Raw genomic sequence first — 26217 nt, forward strand, 5'->3', positions numbered from 1 at the left:
TTTTTTAAAGTGGAAAACATACTGATCAGGACTTTTCATTTATGGGTGTAGTTGCATGAGATAAAATGAACACATTATTTCTGGACAGGCAGGTCTATAATCACTTTATTGGATGTTTTTATCTGCTAAAGGAGTAATTGTGCTGGCCCATTCTTCTACTGGATTCTGATTCAGTGTAAAACAGTCTCAGTCTGCCAGTAATGCTGTGTGTGTGTGTGTGTGTGTGTGTGTGTGTGTGTGTGTGTGTGTGTGTGTGTGTGTGTGTGTGTGTGTGTGTGTGTGTGTGTGTGTGTGTGTGTGTGTGTGTGTGTGTGTGTGTGTAATACAAGCCCTTTAACTTTCACTAAGTACCAAAACATTATTCTGTCTCACTGCTGGTCAAAGGAAAGATGCTCTCTTCCAGGTGAATAATTGAATTAGTCCTGTTCAATTTGTCCTGTCTTTTCTTTTGACACTACTTAGACTCACTCAACCTCATGTTCTTCCAAACCGGTTCCTTTCTTTCTTCTGAGGATTACAAAAAGATACATTTTGGCAGAGTGTTCTCGCTACTATTTTCCAATGAAAACCAGCTCAGAGAAAACACATTATGTTAAAAAATCCCTCTATTTCATTTCCATTTTGCACATTCGTATAGAGACGTGAACTCCGGGGTCAGGAGGGAATGAATCATTTCCAAGCCAAGACAGAAACTGGTAATTTCTTCTCTGATTTTGTGTTGAAAAATCTGCAGAAGACTGTGGAATGGATTTAGGATGGTAAAATGTGTTAAAATGGAGATGAATGATATTGGGCCTTATTATTATAAATCTTCAGAAAATGTTAGCCGCATTTCACAAATCTTCCACATTGGTGTCTTTAAGCTTAAACTGGAAGAACTTTGAGAGAACCTTGCCCGAGCGTCAGCCAAAGTTCTGAGAACGTTCCATTAAAATTTGACTGAAAATTTAAGGGATTTTCTGTTCGCATAAAAAGGGTCTGGTTTTTACAAGATGGAAAGATAATAGAGTCATGGAAAATCTTAGAAAGAATCTGTTTGATAATATTTTAATTTTTAACAAATATCTGTTTGATATAAGCTATATTCTCTTGAATGCTTGCAAGTCAACATTTAAAAAAAGACTGCGACAGGAAAATAAATTGCGGCATCAGCAGGGGCAGTGCAGGTATATGTAACGGAATATGATCATAAGTCTTGCTAATTAAGCATTTATATGTGCCTTAAATAGTCAGATCGACTCAATCTGTTGTCTCATGTTTCTGTGGCCTTCAGCCAGGTCAGCCAATGAGGACACAAAAGACAGGAATGAGACTTGTGACTGTCGTAAATGTATCACAAACCAACATCCACTAGCGCCTCACAGTGGACAGTGCAATCCATTACACTACACTATTTCTATCAAGAGTTTACTGCCATTCAAAAGTTTGGAGTCAGTAAGATTTCATTTGAAGAAGTTAGTACTTTTACTCTGCAAGAATGCATTAAATTGATCAAAAGTGACAGTAAAGACATTTACAATGTTATAAAATTCAAATAAATGCTGTTATTTTTAACTATCTATTCATCAAAGAATCCTAAAAAAAAGTATCTTGGTTTCCACTAAAATATTAAGGCCTAATCCTGGCTTAATCTAAACCCTGTCTGTGAAACCAGGCCAAAATCAATCTTATTTAACCCTCCATATGACGGTTTATGTGCTCGGATTTTTTCTATTGGTTAAACAATTGTTCAAAACAAGACACGGTTTGTTGTAGTGATTATTGACGTCCATTCCTCCGTCTTTCATGCCACTGGTTTATACCTATGGGATGTGGGAGAATATGTAAAATAAATATGGTGAAAAAAGGGTTAATAGAACATTAAGGGAACATTCAGGGAACATTCAGGGCACGTTATGGGAACGTTCTGCAAACCTAAATCAAAACATTCTATTTCCATAATGAAAACTTTTTCTTTTTTTCAAAGAAAAAACTTTAAAAACATTAATCAAACCTTACTGACCCCATACTTTAGAATTTTAGTGTATTATTAAAAGACTGAAAGATATTCCAGCTCTAGTGCACAAAAAAATTTAACAAATGACAAAGTAAATAGAAATAACAAAGCTAACAAGAAATATAAAATATATATTTTTATTTTGAATTGTAATGGGATTTCAGAAAATTACTGTTTTATTGTATGTTTGATCAAATAAATGCAGCCTTCAAGAACATGAGACTTCTTTCAAAAGCATAGCATTTTATCAATAATAAATATAAATTTAAATTATAATAAATAAATATGACTTGACTTGATATGATAAAATAATTAAATTCATAATAAGCGTACTCCCAGCTGCATACAGTCAAGGCAAGTCACATTTATTTATATAGCGCATTTTACAATACAGATTGTTTCAAAGCAGCTTTACAGAGATAACAGGAAAATAATGTAACAAAGTTTGTTTCCAGAAGAAAATAGCATCACAGTCCAGCTTAAGTAAGTTCAGTGATATTTAATTTTTGTTGTAAAAAAGTTCAGTTCAGTTTTCATGGTGTCAATGCAGGTAGATCAATATTATTGTTGAATATTAAATTAAATGTCCCCAAAGCCAAAAGCCAATGGCAACAAAGGTGAAAAAGGCGACAATGGGAAGGAACCAAAACTCCATCAGGTGACAGAATGGAGAAAAAAACCTTGGGAGAACCCAGGGCTCAGTCGGGTGGCCAGTTCTCCTCTGGTCAACGAACGAATAGTGTATGATTATGATTCAGGCAGACTGGATTGAAACATTCAGAATATTATCCATTGTATGGATAGTATACAGTATATGGTATGTATGGGCTACCACTGCAATGTAGATCACTGCGCATTTTTAAAGACGCTTTGGTCTGTGCTCAACGCAGGGGTCTTGAAGCACATCTGTTTTATTAATAAACTCATATTAATATTTTCACCTCTGTGGGGTGGTCACGGTGTGAGAGGGAAAAAAATTCAAACATAGGCCACAGGAGAGAAAGAGTGTGTGTTATGTTTTAAGCGAAAGGTCATTGTAGCACTTAGTCTTTGAAGTGTCTGACCCATAGTCACCAAACAGACTGCTCAATGTGCTTTTGCACCAGACACACACTATACACACACACACACAGGTTGTCATCTGGTTTCTTGGAGAATAGCTGTTGGTTCATGCTCATTGTGGTTCCTGTTTTTAGCATATCTAGTGTGGTTTCTGTATCAGTCTATAATGGGGAGCGTGATGGCTACGCTCTCTTTAGAAGCGCGTCGGCGTTTCTCTCGACCCAGCTTCCTGGCTGACTGTCGCCACAGTACGGCTCGCTATCATCGCTCAGGTAACGCTTATCAAAACAACACTCTGTCTTTGAGCCGTCTTTGTTTTGTCACTTTTAATCGTTTGATACCCAAAGCCCGTTCAGTTTGGCATGTTAAAGACCCATTAGTGTTACTTTCATTGTAAAGTTATTAGAAAACATTAAACGGTTTTTTTCCTGGTGTTCATTGTAAATATATGCAGTTCATTACATAGAATAAATATGGATGAAATGCAGATACATAGCTGATATGGAGTCAAGCAGCGTCCTGCAGCATATCATGCTTGCTCGCTGTAAAAAAAAAATGTTGGTTTAACTTAAAAAAGTAAGTTACATGGTTGCCTTAATTTTTAGTTCATTGAAATTGTGTTTCAGTTAAATGTGTTTGAGTGTTAAATGTGTTTATGTGTTAAAGGACTAACAAATTTGGACCAAACCAAAACCACTGTTCTAATGGCAAACGTTTTCGGTCACATGTGACCTTTCTCAGTGCCAATTTAGAAAAGCATATACATTTTAATCCTGCAAGAAAAAGGAAAGTTAGTTATAATTAATTAAAATAAAATTCCTTCACACATGCAAAAAGATGATTTAAAAATGTAAATGAAATAGTAACCACCTACTGTATAGCACCTAAATACTTTCTTGATGTGGAAAAGGAAAAATAATTTATTTGTCTACCACCCAAATAGAAGTAGCATTTTCTAGAAATCGATTTATGGGCCATAACTAGGCTGTTAATTTAACACTTTAATTTAGTACAATTACTGTATAAATATAAAACGATGTATTAAAAATGGTCTGCATGCATATTTAGCTATAAAACTGTCGTTTTGAGCCACAGTCAATTGTAAAAATGACTATAAACACACACAGGACAGCACATACATATACATTGGACTCTTAAATGTCAGAAGAAAAGTTTATTCTGATAATTCTTTATGATACATTTGGCTATTAGTTGAACATTGATGTCTTTTATCTATGTTTGCTGTTGCTTCAGTTTTATGAAAGCAATAAGCCATTTGGATCTGTGCATTGCCATTACTCAAAATTCTCATAAATGTCTGTAAATGGAGTTTCGTTTTGATCAAGACACTCATAGATTGACTGTCTCTCAGAGGAGGAGGGGATGAGGCTCTGGTAGACCGAGCTCATCCTGACACTGTTATTTTCTTGGAGTACGGCTGATGATGAGTGGCGCCAATCCTAAACACAAGAGAACCGATCAATCCCACAGACTCTAGTTTATATGAGTATGAAGTTTAAGACTCTTGCCTTTGTGTTTTCTGTGCTGCAGTCTGGATTAGAAGTGCCACCAATCTCCCATGTGACTTCTGCTGTTCGAAAGAATAGTTACTATTTTCTGTGTTAAGATTTACGTTAATCATTGTAATTATTATAATAATATTTTACCTGTTTGCCTGCATTTCTTGTAGAATCCATGAAAGCAATGATACAACAACACGATCACTACCACAGCACAGATGCAATATAGCACATAATTGATCCACTCTGAAAATAATAATTCATAAAACTGATTATCATTGCAGCCATGATTTTAACCTCATGGCCTTGTTATACAATCAATATACCGTGTTTTAATCGTTAAAAAGTAAAACAAAGAAGCATTATGATGTCAATGAATAAGTAGGCCTGTTCTCAGACTTTTGTACCCTACTAGTGCATCAACATCTTCACCATGCATAGTTAAGTGTTATTTCAAAAGACTGTGGCTCTTAAAATACTGCAGAGCGACTATTAAGTATTTTGAGCTGAGAATGACAGGTGGTACGTATGAGTATGTACGTACGTATCCCTAATAAAGCATCATTGTGTGCAGATGGAGTTTGATTCTTGAGTTTGAGGTAAAATGCTGGTGCCTCTGTTGTCCAAAGCACTTGAGGAAAAGCAGCAGATATGCAAAAAATTAAGATAAACAAAAATTAAATGCACAGTTTTTCAAGTGATAATCAAGCAAATACCACGTTTTGAGAACAAAAATGTATTATGTTAATAAGGAATAATTCACCCAAAAATACAAATGATGTCGTCACTTACTCACCCTACTGTTGTTCCAAACCTGTATGACATTTTTTTTTCTTGAACAAATAGGATATTTTGAAAAACAATGTTGTTGTTTTTTCCCCCTTGCTGTTGAAATTCAATATCATTTGGACACTGACGTTCTTTAAAATATTTAATTTTGTGTTTCGCAGATGAAAGAAAGGCAGGTTTGAAACAAAATAAAGGTGAGTAAATAGTATTTTTAGGTGTTCATTTCTTGAAACGTAAGAAATCCTCTGGATATTTTGCAGATTGCAATCTATGAAATTATACGGAAGCAAGTATTTCAGCATATTAGAACCAACCACAAGAACAAGCATACATGCAGCATTTCATACTTTGGGACTAGAGCTTAGAAGATATTTAGAAGAAAAAAAATATATATTGAACAAAAATAATGGCTACTCACTTGCGATTGCAAATTTAGGTAATGCTGGCAATGCTTCTTACGAGCTTCAAAGGGGCTTTTTGCCCTTGGGCAAAAAGAGACTCCTCCCTAAACATACAGAGCACTCCTTCTCACTGAATACAGACAGACAGAGAGACAGACAGATAGATAAGGTTTGCACAGTGATGTGTATTGTCCAGCAGAGGGCCCTGTATATACGCAGTCATCTGAAGTGAGGTTCTTCTCAAATGGAAGGCTGAGGCTGCGCCCTTCTAGTCCAGTCCTCCTCAGAATTAAACACTATGAGACGGTCTATTTGCGCATGGCCCCATGGTCACGGCACAAAAATGCTATCAAAACTTAATTTTGGAAAAATACCTTGTATTAAAAATCTTTATATTAACTGGCTTTGTTAATGCAATACAGTGAATGACAACCATCTGCTGTCTCCCAGTGGCTAACATTATTCAATGAAAAAATCAATAATTTGCACTCATATTTTTAAGTAAATTCCACATATGGAATTAAGTCAGATCTACTTAGCTAATTTGAGTAAAATTAACAAAGAAAATAAGTAAATAATGTTGTGATTAATTTACATCCAAACAAAAGATAACATTCATCTCAGATCTTACCTTGTCTTGCTTTCATAATGAACTCAGACAAGCTCAGTGCCGACTAATTTTCCATCACTTCTTTTCTGAGAATTGGTATGTGTGCAAAGGATTGTGGGTGATTGAATGATGTGAAGGATACACTTGATGCATCCTTCAAAATTAGTTGAATGAAGGTCTAGCTTCCGAGGATCCTTCAAATTGAGACTGCCAGATATGCAGCCTTAATTGATGACCTAAATGGAAAGAAAATCAAGAATGGAAAAGCAGCCATAGAGAACCCATAGACTTACATAAAGCACCCATAGACTAACACCACAATAGTTAACTTAAAAATCAAAAAAGGAGATTAAAATAATTTTTAATCTTAAGAACTTTTCCTGATGTATGATGAAATGGATGAACCTGTGGTAGTTTCAGTCACTGGCAAAAGGAAACGTTGTCTACCTTATAATTCTGGCTAAAGAAAATCCTTACAGTGTTAATGACAGGATTTCACGAGTAGCAGTGTTTCATGTGCTTCTGTAACTCTGGCAGAAACAGACATAACCTAGAACAGCTCTATTCCACCCAGAACAAAGTTAAACTGTTTACTATATCTTGTCCAAAGAAGTGGAATTAGTTTATTTTGCAGCAAAAGACCATCACATTTGTTAAATCCCAATGAATTGACTAAAGTGACATTTATGAAAATAAGGCATTTCAATAGCTGACTAATAAAGTACTGAACCTAAACATAGGAGTCTGGTAAAAATGTCACTGGAAATGGATGAATCTTTGGCTTATCAGTAGTGATTAGTAATTTCCTCCAACCAATGGGAGTCCATCCCCTATTCCTGAACTTGACTGGGGTCAACCTGAATTCACCCTATTTCATCAGTGCATTCCAGGGTGTTTTTATCATTAAAAAGTCGATCCATCACACCTCATTAAGAGAGAGAGGGAGAGACAGAGAGAGCACTTCGGTCGAGTCTGAGGACTCAAAGAGCAGGGCTGGGTTTGGCTTCAGAGTGCTTATGTATTAGATAGAGGACCGGCTGCCTTATATCAGGTTTCATTTCTGAACGTGCAGTTACTGAACATGTAGAGGGGAAGTGCAGTGTTTGTATACATTGACGGATCGCTTTGCCAGACTATTCCTCCATAGTAATAGCCTTATGCTGGTTTGTTAGCTGTGAATGAATACTACAGCACTGATAGATAAATACAGATTTTGCCATTTGTAATCGGAGTGCATTGGATTAATACTCGAAAGCACGCCTTCTTTAATGCATGAAATTAAAAGAGATGGATGGATTTGTTAAAATTATATTTTAAAAGAAAATATATGCTCGTTTCCAAGTATCTGTGCCAAGATTTCAGATTGTACCATTGTTTTCCTGATTTCCATGATTAGGTTCAATTATGAGCTATGTTAGTCCATAGTGTGTTGTCAGCAAAAGCCTACTGCCATAGCTCCTGTTAAGAAGTGTTCATCTTCTAATGGCATTACTGGAACCTGCCCCGTCCTCCTAAAAGCTCAACATTAATTCCTAAACAACAAGCACTGATGCCAGCCATTAATACAGGCACTTATTCAGAGCATGCATTATAATAGTGAAAATTAAGGCATTAGAGACATAGTGGAAAAAAAATATGTTTATTTGTTTATGGTAGAATTTTTAGATTGGATGATTTTTATCTGATTTCATCTATTTTTCCGAAATTCAAGATCAAAATGGGTCAAATAATAGTGCTATAGGATTTTACTGAATATTTTTTATCCTCTTATCTAAAATCCTAATGTGATTTCTATCTTAATCTGGAACTAATTCAAAGTTTAAAATGTTTAAATAAAATTGCCAGTCCGCTGTACACAAAGCTGATTTCATTACATCTATTTCTAGTCATTCAGGTCTCAGCCTATTGGCCCTGACTGAGACCTGGATCAAACCAGAGGACACTGCCACACCTGCTGCCCTCTCCACTAACTTCATTTTCTCACACACCCCTCGCCTGACTGGAAGGGGTGGAGGTACTGGTCTTCTCATCTCAAACGACTGGAAATTTTATCCTTTACCACCTCTGTGTGACAACAGCTCATTTGAACTGCATTCAATTACCATCACTAGGCCTATTAAAATCCATTTTGTAGTTGTCTATCGTCCACCAGGTCAACTTGGCAGTTTCTTGGAGGAGCTTGATGTGCTACTCTCATCCTCCCCTGAGGATGGTACTCCTCTCGTAGTTCTTGGGGACTTACTTAGAAAAACCTCAGGCTGCTGATTTTCACACTCTGCTTGCCTCATTCGACCTCAAACGAGTATCTACAATGGCTACTCACAAATCAGGTAACCAATTAGACCTTATTCACATGCGCTACTGCTCCACTGACCACACAATGGTCACTCCGCTGCACACCTCAGATCACTTCCTCCTCACTCTCAACCTCAACCTGCCTCAGAACACAACACAAACTCCTCCACAGGTCACCTTTCGGCGAAACCTCTCACCCTCTTGCCTATCCTCTTTGGTCTCATCCACACTTCCTCCACCTGATCAGCTCTCAACACTAACAGTGCAACTGATACTCTTTTCTCCACTTTAACATCCTGCTTGGACAACTTCTGCCCCCTTTCCTCCAGCCCAGCCCGCACCACCCCCTCTGCCCCCTGGTTATCTGATGTTCTCCGTGAACATCGTTCGGAACTCAGGGGTGCAGAGAGGAAGTGGCGAAATCAAAAGATCCTACTGACCTTGGTCTTTGTCAATCCGTCCTCTCTTCCTTCTCTGCTAATATCTCTACTGCTAAAATGACTTACTATCACAACAAAATTAACAATTCTTCTGACTCTCGCATGCTTTTCAAAACCTTCTCCTCTCTTCTCAACCCTCCTCCTTCTCCTCCTTCATCAGCCCTAACAGGAGACAATTTCGCCACATTCTTCATAAAAAAAAAGAACCATCAGCGACAAATTTACCAAACCACAAACTGACACACACATCTTACCAGCTAACACACACATTCTACCCTCCTTCTCTCTGCTTTCAAAGGCAGAAGTCTCCAAACTACTCCTTTCCAATCGCCCTACTACCTGTCCGCTTGATCCTATTCACACTAATCTACTTCAAGGCATTTCTTCCATTTCTTCAGTGTTACCCGCACATACGCACATCATAAACACCTCTCTTCACACTGGTACTTTTCCCACAGCATTTAAGCAAGCTTGGGTAACCCCACTGCTTAAGAAACCCACTCTAAATCCAGCACATCTGGAAAATTACAGACCGGTATGCCTTCTTCCATTCGTGGTGAAAACACTTGAGCGAGTTGTTTTCAACCAGATATCTTCCTTTCTTACACAGAACAACCTCCTGGACAACAACCAGTCTGGTTTCAAAAGCGGACACTCAACTGAGACTGCCCTGCTCTTGGTAATTGAAGCTCTGAGACTGGCAAGAGCAGCTACCAAATCCTCAGTTTCATCCTGCTGGATCTGTCTGCTGCCTTTAACACAGTTAACCACCAGATCCTCCTGTTAATGTTAAAGACGAAGGGCATCTCGGGAACCGCACTACAATGGTTTAAGTCTTACCTCTCAGGTAGGACCTTCAGGGTTTGTGGAGGGGTGAGGTGTCCAAGACCCTACATCTAGCTACTGGGGTGCCTCAGGGCTCAGTGCTTGGACCACTTCTTTTCTCCATCTACATGACATCACTAGGATCTGTGATTCAGAAACATGGCTTCCTATCACTGCTATGCTGATGACACACAACTCTACCTCTCATACCAGTCTGATGATCCAACGGTTGCTGCTCGTATCTCAGCCTGCCTGACAGACATTTCTGGCTGGATGAAGGACCACCACCTTCAACTAAACCTTGCGAAGACAGAGTTGCTTGTGGTCCCGGCCAACCCAACACTACACCACAACTTCTCCATTCAGCTAGGTTCGTCATCCATAACTCCATCAAGGTCAGCCAGGAACCTTGGAGTTGTTATTGATGATCAATTAAACTTTACAGACCACATTGCTAGAATTGCCCGGTCCGGCAGGTTTGCCTTTTACAACATTAGGAGAATCAGGCTCTTCTTATCAGAGCATGCTACACAACTCCTTGTCCAAGCACTTGTTCTATCCAGACTGGACTATTGTAATGCTCTCCTAGCAGGTGTACCAGCTTGCACTGTCAAACCTCTGCAACTGATCCAAAATGCTGCAGCTAGAGTGGTCTTTAAAGAGCCGAAGAGAGCACACATCACTCCTCTACTCACAAAATTGCACTGGTTGCCAGTTGCCGCTGGCATCAAATCTTCAGACTTACGTGCCATCCAGAAACTTGCGCTCTGCAAGTGAACGCCGTCTTGTGGTGCCATCTCAAAGAGGCACAAAATCTCTTTCTCTGACCTTTTTCTGGTCTGTTCCATGGTGGTGGAATGACCTACCCAACTCAACCAGGGCTGCTGAGTCCGTGGCCATTTTCAAGAAACGGCTGAAGATGCATCTTTTTCGGCAACACATGATCTATTAATACTAACACTTTATCTTCTATTCTATATCTATTATCTTTATAAAAAATAAAAAATAAAAAAAACATTTAAAAAAAAGTACACATACTGCATTAGATTCAACTGGGAAGGGTCATAGCACTTGCATATTGTTGTCCTATTGTTAGTTTAACTGCTTCTATTGTTCTCATTTGTAAGTCGCTTTGGATAAAAGGGTCTGCTAAATGAAATGAATAAATGTAAATGTAAAAATGGAACAAGTGAGAGTCCGTTGGGATTCTAATAAATAAAGTAACCTTTCTGTTGCGAATCATTCATTCATTCATTCACTATTTTATTCATTCATTCATTCACTAATTCATTCACTAATCCAGGTTATTGTTTCCAAATTATGATAGAAATGTAATGTTTTATTTTATTTATTTTTATGTGGGTAACCTCTTATCAAAATCTTAATGTCATTTCTATCATAATTTGGAACTAATCCAAAAATAAAAATGGATCAAATAATAATCCACTAGGATTGTACTGGATGTAGTAAATTCATGTTTATTTGTTGTTGGTTGGTTGGTCTTAGATTATTGTTTCCAAATTATGATTCATTGGCATTCCTTTAGGATTTTTATGAATTTTGTATCTGGAGGGTGTATTTCGGTTTGAGGTGTAACATTCATTATAATTTGAAGATGACATTTCAGACATTTAGATGTTCCCCAGAGATTACCATTACATTTTAAATATCTACATTGTAGCACTGTTTCTATTTTTTGTCTGGTCCTGTTGTCATGTCTGACATTTATAATCTTAGTATGGCTCTTTTAACTAGAAAAACAGCTATTTGATAAAAAAAAGGAGGGGGAGGTGTGAGAGATTGGTTGATGCTGGCAGTAGAAACAGTGTTTGATCTCACATTGTGTTTGGTTGACTTAAAGCTACCATTAAGACTTTATTGATTCCTTTATCTAACTGAGCCATTATAGCTCTCTCCTCTTCTCTCCCGCTATGCTATAAACAGGAAAACCTGTGAGCTAATGTTGTCTCCACTGGTTGTCCCATTCCATGCAGAGGCCTTGCCCTGCTTCACTCGAGAGGAAGGAGAGAGAGAGGGAAAGTGCTCTAGATGGAACAGATATGTGGGTGGATGGAGGCTGGGAAATCGGTAGGGGAGGGCGTCCCTGGAATCTGATCCCCCTAGTATCTCTCCCTCTCTTCGGCTTTCTGCCCTGTTTGGAAATGTGACTTTTCCCCAAGTCCCCAGACAGAAGGCAAGGAAGGAAAAGTGAGAGAGAGAGGGAGTTGTGAGAGGGGGAGTTGTGGTCAGGGAAAAAGGACCAGTAGTCACAGGGTTTGACTTTGCAGTCAGGGTTAGTAAGGCTAGGAAAGTGAGCGATGGATAAAAGAAGGGATGGAGTGGTCATAGATGAGCAGAGAGGAAGAGACACGGAAGGAGGGGTGGGATGGACAGAGAGGTGAAGATAAACTGCCCATTGCAGATTATTACGGGACAAGAGAGGGCAAGAGAAGCAAGGGAGGGAGGGAGGGAGGGAGGGAGGGAGGGAGGAAGAACCTGAACTGTACAGTGCAAGTTGAAAGAAGAGACAAAAGCACTTGATGCTGACTCTGAGGAAACAGATGATGGAAAAGATGAGGGCGCTTGACTGACGGCAGAACCCCCGAGAAGGAGGAGAGACGAGAAACCGCATTCTTCGGGACCACTCCCAAGACGTATCACCGAACTTAATGGGCCATTTGAAAGATTTGATGGGGTCAAGAATTGTGAACTTCACTGGATTTGCACCTAGTTAAAGACAGATCCACCCAATCTGCAAAGTATTGAGGTATTTTTACCGCTGCCACAGGAAGTAACTTATAGCTTTTCTCTTCTTTTTTTTTTTTTTTTTGCTGATTTGCACCAACCTGGTGTAACACGCAGGAGACCGCCGAATGCTTTGGACCAGGATTCGAAATGCCACCTCAGTTCTTGTCGCAGTGACCGAGGCAGTGCCAGATGTTGATCCTGCATATAACTAAACGGAGTATTTCTTTAATTAATTCTGCATGGACTATTATTCATGTTTGGTGCAGTAGGGTTCCCATTAGTCTCATATTTCCATGTCAGCATCTACAAAATCCGGATTTAAGAGCCACTTAGGACTTGAAATGAAATATGATCATTTTAACAGCTAAATTAGTCCATTGCTTCCAAGTCGCAATTCCACGTTGCACTCGTCTGGATCTGTGGAATGAATCTCCGTTCTCGTTTGCCTCTTGCTTTACACCGAAACCTACACCTTTGGATCAACAATCTTGAATATCACAGCGTCGCCACAGCACTTTGTCACGACAGAGTTTAAAATGCTCTTGTCTGTTGTTGACACTTACAAATAACATTTGTGGCCAAGGATGGCTTTTACACATCTGGACTGTGTACGAAAACTGTAATCCAGCTCTTTATTTATGCGATGGGGCTTTCAAGGAAAAAATGACCTAACATGGAAACACTGACTTCTCCTCTCACCTCCAAAATAAGTGTAACTAGACCGGACTATTTTTCCCATGCACATTGCTAGCTTGACGTTCTGCCAAAATATCCCCTGGTTTTTCTTTTAAATACTCTTCAGAGGAACTATTGAAATGAATCTTTTGAGACGTCCTGCATCTGGCACCATGCTATAACGGCCAGTTGGCTTTGACCCGTGTTAGTACAGAGATTAATACTTTCACTTCCAGTAGTTCTAGAAGTTCTTGTGCCAAGAATCGTAATTCATTGCAGCCATGGGTATTCAGGGAATGGAGCTGTTTGCCATCGGAGTGGTCATCATTCTGTTTGTGGCTGTTCTCAAACAGTTCGGCATTCTGGAGCCCATGTCGCTGGAAGGTAAGGACCATTCTAGAACTGAGGTCCTCCCCTTTGTTGTCATGGTGATATGCTTGCCCAATGAGGCCCTTGGGGCCGGGGTTGCGTCAGGTGCACCCCGATGATAGATAGCGTTAACAAATCTGATGTTGTGATGTTTGTGTTAAAGTGAAGGAAAGGTATTGCACAGAATGCAATAATAGATTGTTCCTGTTGAGTTTTTCCTGCTTGTGAGTTTTGAAGGTCACTGGGTCTTATTTGGCTGGTAGGCGATCAATTGAAGTTTGAAGCATTTTATCACAATTTTCGCTCTATTAGGCAAATATGAGCACAACACATACCTGTTACATCATGTGTTAAAGTGGGACTGCAGCACCGGGTGGGAACAAAACTGTCCTAAATGTGTTAAAATCTGACAACCTCCCCTTTGGGATGTTCTCAAATGCACAAATAATTCCTAAATGCTAATAAAAGGTAAATTCATAATATATTTTTTTAATTAATCATAATTGACATGTATTATTTTCTTATTATAAATTATAATTAGATTATTGTATTTATAAAAACAACTGAAGGCCACATGTCCTCACTTAAGTAGTATGTTGTTTTAGTAGTTGACTTTAAAAGTGAAAATGCTATACATCTAAAAAATATTTTTAACAGTATTTTGTCTATTCTTTCATAATTAACATGCTTGCTGTTTTTATGGCCTTATGTGTGCTTAAAATGTTGCACTTGACCATTTAAAATGCATTTAAAATATAAAATTTAAAATAATGATGGCCAAATAGTGATTAAAATGGTGGAAAAACTGTGAGATGTTGCCCAGTTAAATAAGAAAAAATATATATAATAAATACAGATTTCCCTTTATACATTTGTTCAAATTTAAACTAAAATCTTGAAAATGTATTCATGGACTTTGCTGTATGTGCTATTAACAAATAGCCGATTATACATGTTTGGGTGTGTCTGTTATTAATGACACGTTTTAGGACACTTTTCCTGTTTAGGTCTATGATGTGCTAGTATGTTTTTCTTATTTGCAACATACTCAAAGACAAGGAACTTATTGAGATTATATTGGTACTTATAATATACTGTTATATTGCTATAAGAAATACTATACTATACTATACTCTCTCTCTCTCTCTCTCTCTCTCTCTCTCTCTCTCTCTCTCTCTCTCTCTCTCTCTCTCTCTCTCTCTCTTTGTCTCTCTCTCTCTCTCTTTGAATCAAAATCCAGTCTAACATTACCCTTCATTCATTATGTATGCTTTATCGAACAGGCTTTCTTTACGGTTACCTAAAAATGGGTCCGTTGGTCTCTGGTCCTGAAGGGCACTGTCCATTTCCCTCTCACCCCTCGCTTCATCACAAGATCATACCCAATCATACATTTCTAAGTACAGATCAGAGTCAGCGCCTTCATATAGATGCACTTCCTCTGGAGTCACAAAGTTTGAGATTGGAGATATTTTTATTTTCTCCAGTTTTCCACATTTTTTCTGTTGTCTGGTGGACGTGCTTTGTGTCATGTCGCATTTTTGTTGTCTTGAATTACTTCAAACTATCAAGACATAAAGAGTAATGAAAAGATTGGCCTAGTACGATGTGCAATGTTTAGCATCTGTGTGTCATATTTTAACATTCATATTATTGGCTGGTTAATCTGTTGGTACAGTTGTTTATTTTTGATCGATATCCCTAAATGGTCTTGACATTTGTGTCTCTTCTGTTTGACTTTCAGGAAAAGAAGTAATTGGTCACTGTTATTGACAAGCATCAATCTAAACTTATTTACAATTTTAATTATTAAAGGTACGCTCAGTAATTTCTTTTCTTTAAAAAGAATTACAAATGAAATCAACGGCATTATTAAAATGTGCATTGAATTGCACTTTTGATTAAAATCATGAACATTCATATGAGAACAATTCAGTCTTATCAGTGTCCTGATAAAAATAAAACTAGATTCATTTCATACATAATGTTGCTTATTATTTTGATCACTGTCTGTAGCTTAAAGGATTAGTTCACTTCAGTAGTTTCAATACAAATTGTAGTTTCAATGCAGCTTCAAAAGGGCTCTACACGATCCCAGCCGAGGAATAAGTGTCTAATCTAGCAAAACAATTGGTCATTTTATAAAAAAACAAATAAAAAAAACATTTATTTACTTTTTAACCACAAATGCTCTTCTTGCACTAGCTGTGATGCGCCACACATTACATAATCGTGTTGAAAGGTCACACGTGAAGTAGGCGGAAGTACTGACCTAGTGTTTACAAAGCAAACGTGCAAAGACCAAGTCAAACGGCATTTACAAAAAAAATACATAAATAAAAGGTAAAACATTGATGTCGGACGATTTTGAAGTTGGAGGAGAAAATGGGATGGAGTTTTTCGCTCTACCCTATACCTTTTTCCATCTACATCAGGTTACCGCCTGACCTTTCCAACGTGATTACGTAAAGTCGTGGACGTGCAAGACGATCATTTGTGGTTAAAAATGTCATGATTCCTGTCTTGTGTTCATCCTTGTCTTGTATGGACCTTTTGTTAGTTCCTGTCTTGTGCCATGTTTTGTAGTTCTTTGTAGTTTTTCATGTTGATTAGTCTTCCCCAGGTGTGTCTTGTTAACTTCTTAAACTTGTTTTGCGCCTGTGTATTTAAACCCCTGTGTTTCCTGTGTTCCCAGCAAACACATTTACATTGCATTTCTGCTATGGCAACGTCGCTGTCTATGTGCTTGCAACATTGTAACAACGTAGAATTGTTAGACGCTACAGGGCTCTAGCAACGTTGTTGCGTGACATTCAGCAACTGAGAGACGACATTCTGACAATTACATTTTTTTATGCTAGATATAGATATCCCCCATTTATCATGTTATGTTTTGCGGTTAATTTTTAATTAGTTAGATAATTAATTATAATCAACACCTGCAAGTGTACACTTTGAAAAGTAAAAATGACATAGAAGGTTAGCTAATTCAACTTTATTAAAACATGATTTATTAGACATGATAGGCTAGCATAAATAGCAGACAAATCAAAGGAAAAAATAAGTCGCTGTCTATTCAAGGAGTGCTGAAATGTCAATTACTTAATTTAATTTTGGTTTCATTGTGGCTTATAACTTTTGGCATAAAGTTAAAATATTTGTCATACCCGACCAGAAGATGTTCAACTCTTTTCCTAACGGTAAGAATTAAAGGCACACTTTGCAGTTTCGGTTTTTCTCAAACAGAGACCCCTAGAGTCACTGTGGAGTACTTACGTTACTGTCATAAATTCACGTCTGAAATGCATGCTAGTGTCTTCCATAGAGGCTGCTTCATATGTTGTTGATGTATGTGACGTTGTGCCATTTGGCGGGGCGCCACCTCTCAAACTTGCATTGCCCTGCTTTGCTATTGGGATGATTCGCCCTACTACAAGTTCGTTTACCATCGAAATGATTTCGAAGCTGTTATATTAAGGTACAAATCTTGCATAGTGTGCCTTTAAAGGATGAATACTAAAAGAAATATAGCTAGCACACACTAGTAGCTACTGTAATTTACAAAAGATCTCAAACTCCATGAATTATCAGCTAACGTTATTCTGTCCCTTCAGTTAGACTGAACAAATAAATGTCACGTTAGACAAGGAAGTTGTAGGTTGTGTTTGTATAATTACGTATCTTATTTTGCGGAGGTAAATTAAATGCAATTCTCTTGTATCCTTGCTTGATGAAGAATGAGACAACACAATGAGCCCAACGGTCGGTTGAACGGTCGGTCGGTCTTATTTAGCTGAGGTAAATTAAACGCAATTCTCACGTATGGATTGTTTGATGAAGAATGAGAGACGGCCCAATGGCCAGTTGAAATTTAAAAGGCTGATTTTCGCGCTTCGGGGCAGTGACGACTACATATGTCGTCCAGTGGTTGTACAGACACCCTCGGCACAACTTTAAGCAATGGCCCTGAACGGTGGTTCAATGACAAAGCTGTAACATCCTTCACCACACAACGTAGTTATATAAACCTTTTGGCCATGTTGTTAAAGCGTTGTTAGAAGGTTGGGTACGTTGTGCCAACGTTCTGTGTTTGCTGGGTTCTTTGTCAGGTCTTGTCCTACATGTACTTTGGTGTGTCTCATTCTGTTCTCGGTTCCCTGGTCTCTGTTATGGTTTTGTTTATGTTTATTTTCTTATTAAACTTTGCATTTGGATCCAGCTCTCCCTTCGTTTCTTGAGTTCACCCTGCGTTGCAAAAAACTATATATATATTTTTAAATGACCGGTCTTTTCGCTAGATATGACCCTTATATCTCGGCTGGGATCATGTAGAGCCATTTGAAGCTGCAATTTGGACCTTCAACCTGTTGATAACCGTTGAAGTCCATTATATGGAGAAAAATCCTGGAATGTTTTCCTCAAAAACCTTTGACTAAAGAAAGACAGACATGAATATCTTGGATGACGTGGGAGTGTGTAAATTATCAGGAATTTTCAATTCTGAAGTAAACTAATCCTTTAAGCTGGTTTGCTGGTCTTATCTTTTCTCCAAACCATATCTGGCTGGAATGGTTTGCCTATTTTCAAGGGGTTTTGGCGACTGGTCAGCTGTCAGGTTGGGAAATCAGGTTAGCCCAGATAATACCAGCTGAGACCAGCAAACCAATTTAGGCTGGTTTCTGCAGTTTTTCTGCAGGGATATACAGCATAGGCACTAGGAAGGTCATATATTTGTCCAGTGATACAACATGTCGCCTGTTTTTTATGCAAATAAACACTTCATCAGCTGGAAGGGTCTGAGTGCCTCATGTAATCTATACATAAATCTTTTGTCCATTATTGGCCCTTGAGCCGGACCACCCAACGGATCAGCAGGGGACTATTTTTAGCTCTGTGGCATCACTTACTACAGCTCTGACTATTCCTGAACGCCGTGTTTCAGGAGGGTGAAATTTATTTTGGGTTTCTGATTGGGTTTCTGGTTGTGTGAATCTAATACGCAATCAGAGACGGTGAAGTATTACTTGTGAAGGGAAGCGTGCTTAATGATCAATATGTGCCGGCTCTGAGAGGAATTTGATCTGTCAGCTCTTATTTGTTCAACTTCCTTGTGTCTGTTCATAGTATATAATGCAAATAGTGCACTGCAGATTTGAAGCATCAGCCAACAGAGCAATATTTCTTTAAATGATCTCAAACTCAGACAAGGAAAATTTACCAAGTTATGAGTTGAAACCAAGGGGTTAAAGTTTGGCTGATTAAGAATGGTTAGAAAAATTCCTGGCAAATATTGATGGCAAATGGGATTTATAGTATAGGGATCACAAATTGTAGCACTCTTTGACTTCATCATAAGCAGAATACAATAGATCTAGAATCTAGAATAGGTCTGGGTGTATCTTCCCAAAGACGAAAGGAACCATCCAGACTTTCTTCAGCGACTGGTGCAAAAGCAAACATCTGCCATGGTATGGGGATGCATCATTGCAAACGGCATGGGTGATTTGCATATGTGTGAAGGTATCATTGACGTGGAGGTATATATTGGGATTGTACAGAGACATATACTGCCATCAAGATGACATCTTTCCTGGGAGGCAAGATAATGCCAGGCCTCATTCTGCATGTGCTACAACAGAGTGGTTTCTTAGACACTCTACACCATAGAGTGGATGTGCTTGACTGACCTGCCTTAAGTCCATTTCTGTCTCCTGTTGAAAATGTATGGCCCATCATAAAAAGGATAAACAGACAACGATGACCACGGACTGTTGAGCAGATGTCTTATATCAGACGAGATCGGCCAAAAATTTCACTAACAAAACTGCTACATATAGTGTCCTAAATTCCCAAACAATTAAAAAGTGTAGGAAAGGTGGTGACACAGTTGTAAACATGCCTCTGTCCTAACTTTTTTGGAGTGTGTTGCAGCCATCAAAATTTACATTTGTTTATATTTACAAAATACAATTAAGTTGGCCAGTGAAAATATTGAAAATCTATTCTTTGTATTTTTGTGGGTTAAATAAAGTTTAAACAGGATTAACAAATCACAGATTCTTGATTTTAATGCATTTTACAAAATATCCCAACTTTTCTTGTAGACCATTTGTGCTTGGACCCTGATTATTGCCGCTTGCGGCTATATTTATTATTACAAATGTGATATATAGCATTATTTTTGAATTATTTTTAATTAATTTTATATTTTTTGTCATGCTCTCAAAAGATATTTTGGTTTTCATGGTTGTAAGCCCTTCTGTTTAAAAAGACCCCTATATCACAGTTGATGAAATTACTTGAAGGGCTCAGTTCAAGACCCATCTGGACAATATTTGCACTCTAAAGGCCCATTCAAGGACGATAACTATAAAGATAATGATAAAGATATAGTTCTAAAAATCATTCTCAATATTAAAGAATAGCAGAGTTCACACCACAGCTATAACGATAACGGCACAGAGAAACGATATCGTTGGAATCCCTTTCAGAACGATTTTATCCAGCTGATGAACAATGAAAACATTGACAGTCAATCAGAATCAATCTTGCTATAACTAGCTCAAGCATTTAAAGCGGAAGAATACGTGCTTAGAATAAACAGAATGATATCATCAGCTGGTGTAGGCGCTAATATTGTTATCTTTTTTTAGTTATCTTTATAGTTATCGTTCTCTGTGTTAATGGGCCTTAATGCATTTACACTGCTCATGAGCTTACAAAACTGAAAACTTTAGAAGCTGTATTTTTCAATTCCCTCTGAAAATTGACATTTTCTGCACTGCTGTCATCAATTAGTTGTGCAATACAAAATCTTAAAGATCACACTTGGCAAGTGAGCAGTGAATAAGGCTGCGAGTAGGAGGATAAATGAAGAACGGTCTCTGTAGATCTCTGTCATATCACAAAGGCTGAAATACAGAGAGAACAATTAGTCGTGGGAAACTGGTTCACAAGGCAAGGGAAGCAGGATTTAGGGCACCTTATGAGTGTGTATCTATTCCAACAACTTCAAATGTTAAAGAGGACCTATTATGCTTTTCTACATTTTCATCTTTATTTACTGTAATGTTACTGTGTGAGCATGAAAAAGGTCTGCAAAGTTACAAAGGGAGTTATTCTCTATATCAGTAAGCACTACTTCTGATTCTGAACTCCCTGAAATGCCTCGGCTATAGCCTTGAGTTTTCTTCCAGGAACGTCAGTTTCACAATATTCCTCATTTAAATAATTCCAGCCCAAGGAATGTGCAAAATAAAGGGAACGAGGCCTGGTTGAGTTGTGGTAGTAGTCTCTTGTGGTAATGGTTAGGGGTGTGACATTTCCAAAACCAAAGACCAAATCACAACACTGATCCAGCTTCATAGTAACAGGAACTAAACAGGGCTACGTTTACCATACAACCACGTAACTCACTGCCTAACCAACATAATAAGACTTGCTTAGTGTCCAAGAGTATGGTCTATTTAAGTCCATATGTCATTTTAACAAGAAATATGCTTCTAACCACAGCTTAAGAGCTGTAGTTCCAACCATGTAAGTTTGTGATGCTGTTTGCGTTCATTGGAACTCATAGTTCATTGGAACTATGGATTCAGGAAACACCAAATCGTTGATATATTGTTAATGACAGAATATTGGTAATATTGGTAATGAAAGAACTTGCAATCATATTTGGCTAACGATTTTTTGGGAAATGCATCCCAGAGCATTTCAGACAGACTGGGAACAGAGGTGCTGCAACAGTGTAAAATATGTGAAAAATAATGTGGTTTTTGAACATTCAAGCATGAAAGCAGGGTATACTATTCTAGTAGACCCCAAATCAAAATCAAGACTTTGTAAAAGGGCATAATATTAAATTCCATTCCAGAATAAAACCCTATCAAAAGCATAAAACCTTTTTACTTGTGTCAGGGAACATTCATATGAAAGATTTATGTGGTCTATTTATTCATTTAAAGCATATTTTTTATCATCATGTCAAAGTTCAAGATTCATGTTAGGGTTGTGTCTAAATCTAATTGGGACAAACTTGTCTCCTGAGTGGGAGTTTTCTCAATTCCCTCTGAAAATTGTGTCAGAGTGAACTTTTAAATAGACGTGAGAAGAGTAGAGGCAAAGAAATAATGAGAGATGAGAGTTACCAGCATATATCTGGACTTCAGAGTCATTTTGGACACAAGGCTAAGACAAAATGACACCATAAGTGTCATCTTTTTGTTTCATCCATGTTTTATTGACTTTTTGGAAAAGCGGACCAGATATTTATAGACACGGGACTTCTGCCCGTCTTTGTACCTCAAATATGTAATCGGCTTTACAGGATTTTTATGATTCATTCATGAAGCTTGTGGAATTAACAGTCTAAAACAGGACTAACCTGGAAGAACAAGTGTTGGAAGACGTGCAGTGAAAGAGTGTTGAGGGACAGAGTGTCAGGATGAGTGTGAGGTGGGAGACAGAGGGGTTACAGACCGTGGGCATCGTCTGCCTGGTCTTAATGTTTCTCAAACTCATGCATCTGCTCGGACTCATAGACATAACTGAGACAGGTAAGAGAGAGAGAGCCGCTAGCAAACGTCATTTCAGGGGTTGGTTGAAAATGGAGCCTTTTGATATTGTTTATATGTCATATATTTACATGAACTTGAAAGAATATTCTGGGTTAAATTTGAGTAAATTTGGCATTTTATCAAAATATCGAAACTTCCTTAAAACAGAATTACTTTGAGAGGCAAAATTGCATATAATATTCAGAGAATTTGTTTTGAATTTAGTTAATTTTTCTTACCCCATAACACATTTTTTTCTTGTAATAAGCATAAATCTCACAATTTTTTGTTAGATTGAAGCGTAAAAAGTTTAATATCTTTTGTTCCCTAAAGCTTCATTATTTGCAGTGATATTTTAGTATTAATATTATTTAGTATGTAGTATTATTTATATACTGTATAGTATTTATTAATATTTTGAATGAGTTTAGTAATTTTCACTGTAAAAAAAGTTGTTGCCTTACATTAAGTACAATCAACTTGGATATTTAAATCATTTGAACTTAAATTACATTGAACTGGCTTAAAAATGTTGTTAAATATTTTGTTGTTAAAGGAGAAGTTCACTTTCAAAAAAACTTTTGCTGATAATTTACTCACCCCCATGTCATCCAAGATGTCCATGTCTTTCTTTCTTCAGTCGCAAAGAAATTAAGGTTTTTGATGAAAACATTCCAGGATTTCCCCCCATGTAATGGATTCTATTGGGACCCAAACGGTAGAAGGTCCAAATGACAGTTTAAGTGCAGCTTCAAAGGGCTTTAAACGATACCAGACGATGAATAAGGGTCTTATCTAGCGAAACGATCGGTCATTTCCAAAATAAATAAAAAAGTTTAAGTTTTATAAGCACAAACGCTCGCCTTGCTCTGTTCTGTGATGCGCGTTCGTGACGTCACGTAATACGCAATTACGTTGAAAAGGTCACGCTTGAAAAATTTCTGTCCTGAAGAAAATGTTCTTTTTGGCTTTTTAATATTAAAACACCCAGGATACGCACACGAAATGGGCATTTTAAACGATAAACTGACACAAATACATTTGAAAATGTGTATATGGTCCTCCTTCCGCACATTTGTAAACGCGTCAAGCGTGACCTTTTCAACGTAATTGCGTATTACGTGACGTCTTCAACGCGCATCACAGAACAGAGCAAGGCGAGCGTTTGTGCTTATAAAACTTAAACTTTTTTATTTATTTTGGAAATGACCGATCGTTTCGCTAGATAAGACCCTTATTCATCGTCTGGTATCGTTTAAAGCCCTTTGAAGCTGCACTTAAACTGTCATTTGGACCTTCTACCGTTTGGGTCCCAATAGAATCCATTACATGGGGGGAAATCCTGGAATGTTTTCATCAAAAACCTTAATTTCTTTGCGACTGAAGAAAGAAAGACATGGACATCTTGGATGACATGGGGGTGAGTAAATTATCAGCAAAAGTTTTTTTGAAAGTGAACTTCTCCTTTAAAGTTGAAAATTGCTTAACTTATTTTGATGATTGTTGTCATGACTTATTGATCATAGATTTTTAGTTTTAGTTAACAATAACAACACTGATTATTTGAAGACCTCCATCTTTTTTTGTGATTTTTGTTCTAATTTGTGTGGCTTTTCTTTTTCTCTCTCTTTCTCTCCCTTTCTGTCCTTCTCTTACCACCCTATCTCACTTTTTGTCTGTTTTTGTTAAGACGGTGAGTGTAAGCATCGGCCTATTATTTTAGTTATCTACCTTCTTTTCTTTAGCTCTTTCTTCATTATGTGATTGATGACTATATGCTAACTCATATCCAGACACTAGCAGAGCTGAGAAGAAACAAATAGTTAAACCCACCAATTATAAATCCACCCATTATAATTGCTTTAGTGCCATAGTATGTAAACACTTAAAATAAAGTAATTCACATTGACATCAGCAGTCAATCACATTGAAAAATAAAGTGCTACCCTGTCTATCAAACCTCCATCTCTATCCTCTTCCTGCCTGTCTTTGACTTTTATGCTAACTCTTTTGCTTTCACCCCTCTTCCTCTTCTCTCTCTCCTCGCAACTACTTTTAAATGCTCTCTCACCCCATCCCACCCTGCATCCCATACACTCACCCCCTTCCCGACCCCTTCCCTCTTTTTCTCTCTGCTTTCCCCTTCTTCCTCTCTCTTTTTTTTCCTCTTTCTCTCCCATAGACAGCAGTGACAGTGACCTAGAGCTGTCCACGGTGAGACATCAGCCTGAGGGTCTGGAGCAGCTGCAGGCTCAAACCAAATTCACCAAGAAGGAGCTGCAGTCCCTTTATAGGGGCTTCAAAAATGTAAGTGTCTGTGAAGGAGAGGGGGAAAATAAGGGTTAATGTTGAGGTAGTTCAGTATTTACTGTGTTTGGTCAGAGGTCAAACTATCAAGACTGTTGCAAGTAGTGATGGGACGGTTGATACCTGGGCTCCGACACAGTTTTCAAAGAACTATTGTATCACAAACTGTACCGATGCTTGTATCGAAATTACAACACCACGTGAATAATGACGTTTGAAGCTTCGAACTTCATGCGGTCTGAACACCAGATGTCGCAAATGTGCCAACAATTGTGATTGTGTTAGAAGCTTCGAGTAAAGAACCGAGCCAAAGCAAATACTTTACGTTGTATAGACTTTTTTTTGTTTGTTAACAACTGTTTATTGAGTTTTCTTTTTTTAAAGTCAAGAAACACAAAAATACAAAGACAAAAGCAACTATACAAATCTAGAACCCACCCCATCCCACCCCTGGTAGACTTCAAGAAGAGAAAAGAAAAATACAAACATAGATAAAAAATAAAAAATAAAAATAAAAAATAAATAAATTACATAGATGTTAAAAAAGTTGACACAATGTCAAAAGCAGCATGCCATAAATTCACAGTGGATCCATGCATACGAGAAGTTGAAAGTTCCATAATGTCCAGCAAAGACACTGTCCATGTTCGTCTGTCCATTGTGTGAGGAGGATTCCAGCGGTTAACTAACTTTTTTTGCCGCTGTGAGAGCGGCTAACAGTAAAATATCTTTGTTGAATGGATAAGGTAAGGTCCCTAAAATCCTTTTTTTTTAAATGGTGTGGGGTCAAACAAATATCAGTGTCCAACAGATATAAGTCCTGTGAGAGCTGGGTCCAAAAAGGTGAGAGAGAGGGACAGTCCCAAAAGAAGTGCAAGTACGTGCCTAGAGATCCATGAGAACAAAGATTACACTTGGGAGAGGAGGATAGATTCATATAGAAACGTTTCATAGGAGTCAAGTAAACCCCATGTAGTAATTTTCAGTGTATCAGTTGATGATTGGGGTTCTTTGAAGACAGCTTAAACATCCTCCATACCTGATCCGAAAATAAAACATGCACATCTTCATTAAGATCCTTGGCCCAAACAGTTGTAATAGATAAGGGTTTGTATGAATGCTCAAGAAGATACCAATAAATAACCGAAACAGAAGAGGGAGATCTCTCAGAAGGAAGGATTAATTTGCGCAGTGGGTGAATAGGTAAATGGGAGTCCCAAGGGACCCCAAATGCCCCAAGGCATCGCAAAAACATATAAAAAGATGTACCTTGTAAATGATATTGAGCTTTAATGTTCTGAAATGATTTTAGACCCATATCGCTGTATAGACATTTTTATATACAGTGAGGAAAATAAGTATTTGAACACCCTGCTATTTTGCAAGTTCTCCCACTTGGAATTCATGGAGGGGTCTGAAATTGTCATCGTAGGTGCATGTCCACTGTGAGAGACATAATCTAAAAAAAAAAATCCAGAAATCACAATATATGATTTTTAAACTATTTATTTGTATGATACAGCTGCAAATAAGTATTTGAACACCTGTCTATCAGCTAGAATTCTGACCCTCAAAGACCTGTTAGTCTGCCTTTAAAATGTCCACCTCCACTCCATTTATTATCC

At 37.8% G+C, this 26217-nt stretch overlaps 1 protein-coding gene and 1 long non-coding RNA gene across 7 annotated transcripts in view; one reads left to right on the forward strand and one right to left on the reverse strand.

Annotated features, from left to right (window-relative positions):
• The window catches only part of kcnip3a (Kv channel interacting protein 3a, calsenilin), a 60482-nt gene that overhangs the window by 26245 nt on the left and 8020 nt on the right, over window positions 1-26217 (forward strand). Inside the window, exons 3-5 of one of the 5 annotated variants that reach the window (XM_084138566.1) lie at window positions 3193-3330; window positions 5529-5561; window positions 24468-24592. In XM_084138566.1, the coding sequence (XP_083994692.1) occupies window positions 3193-3330; window positions 5529-5561; window positions 24468-24592 (296 nt within the window). Of the gene's footprint in view, window positions 1-3192; window positions 3331-5528; window positions 5562-21812; window positions 22286-24467; window positions 24593-26217 lie in introns of those variants that run through there. The other 4 variants (XM_084138567.1, XM_084138570.1, XM_084138569.1 and 1 more) reach the window with 4 other exon arrangements.
• Window positions 4203-5845, reverse strand: LOC311098392. 2 transcript variants are annotated; one of them, XR_014609466.1, is made up of 5 exons: window positions 5786-5845; window positions 5123-5209; window positions 4726-4824; window positions 4588-4646; window positions 4203-4518 (listed from the first exon to the last, which is right to left on the reverse strand). It is a non-coding gene; the product is annotated as an uncharacterized lncRNA (long non-coding RNA). The 2 variants fall into 2 exon arrangements; XR_014609467.1 differs by having other exon boundaries at window positions 4381-4518; window positions 4588-4649.

Source organism: Abramis brama (genome assembly GCF_963993115.1).
Source record: "Abramis brama genome assembly, chromosome: 16".
Classification (NCBI taxonomy): Eukaryota; Metazoa; Chordata; class Actinopteri; order Cypriniformes; family Leuciscidae; genus Abramis; species Abramis brama.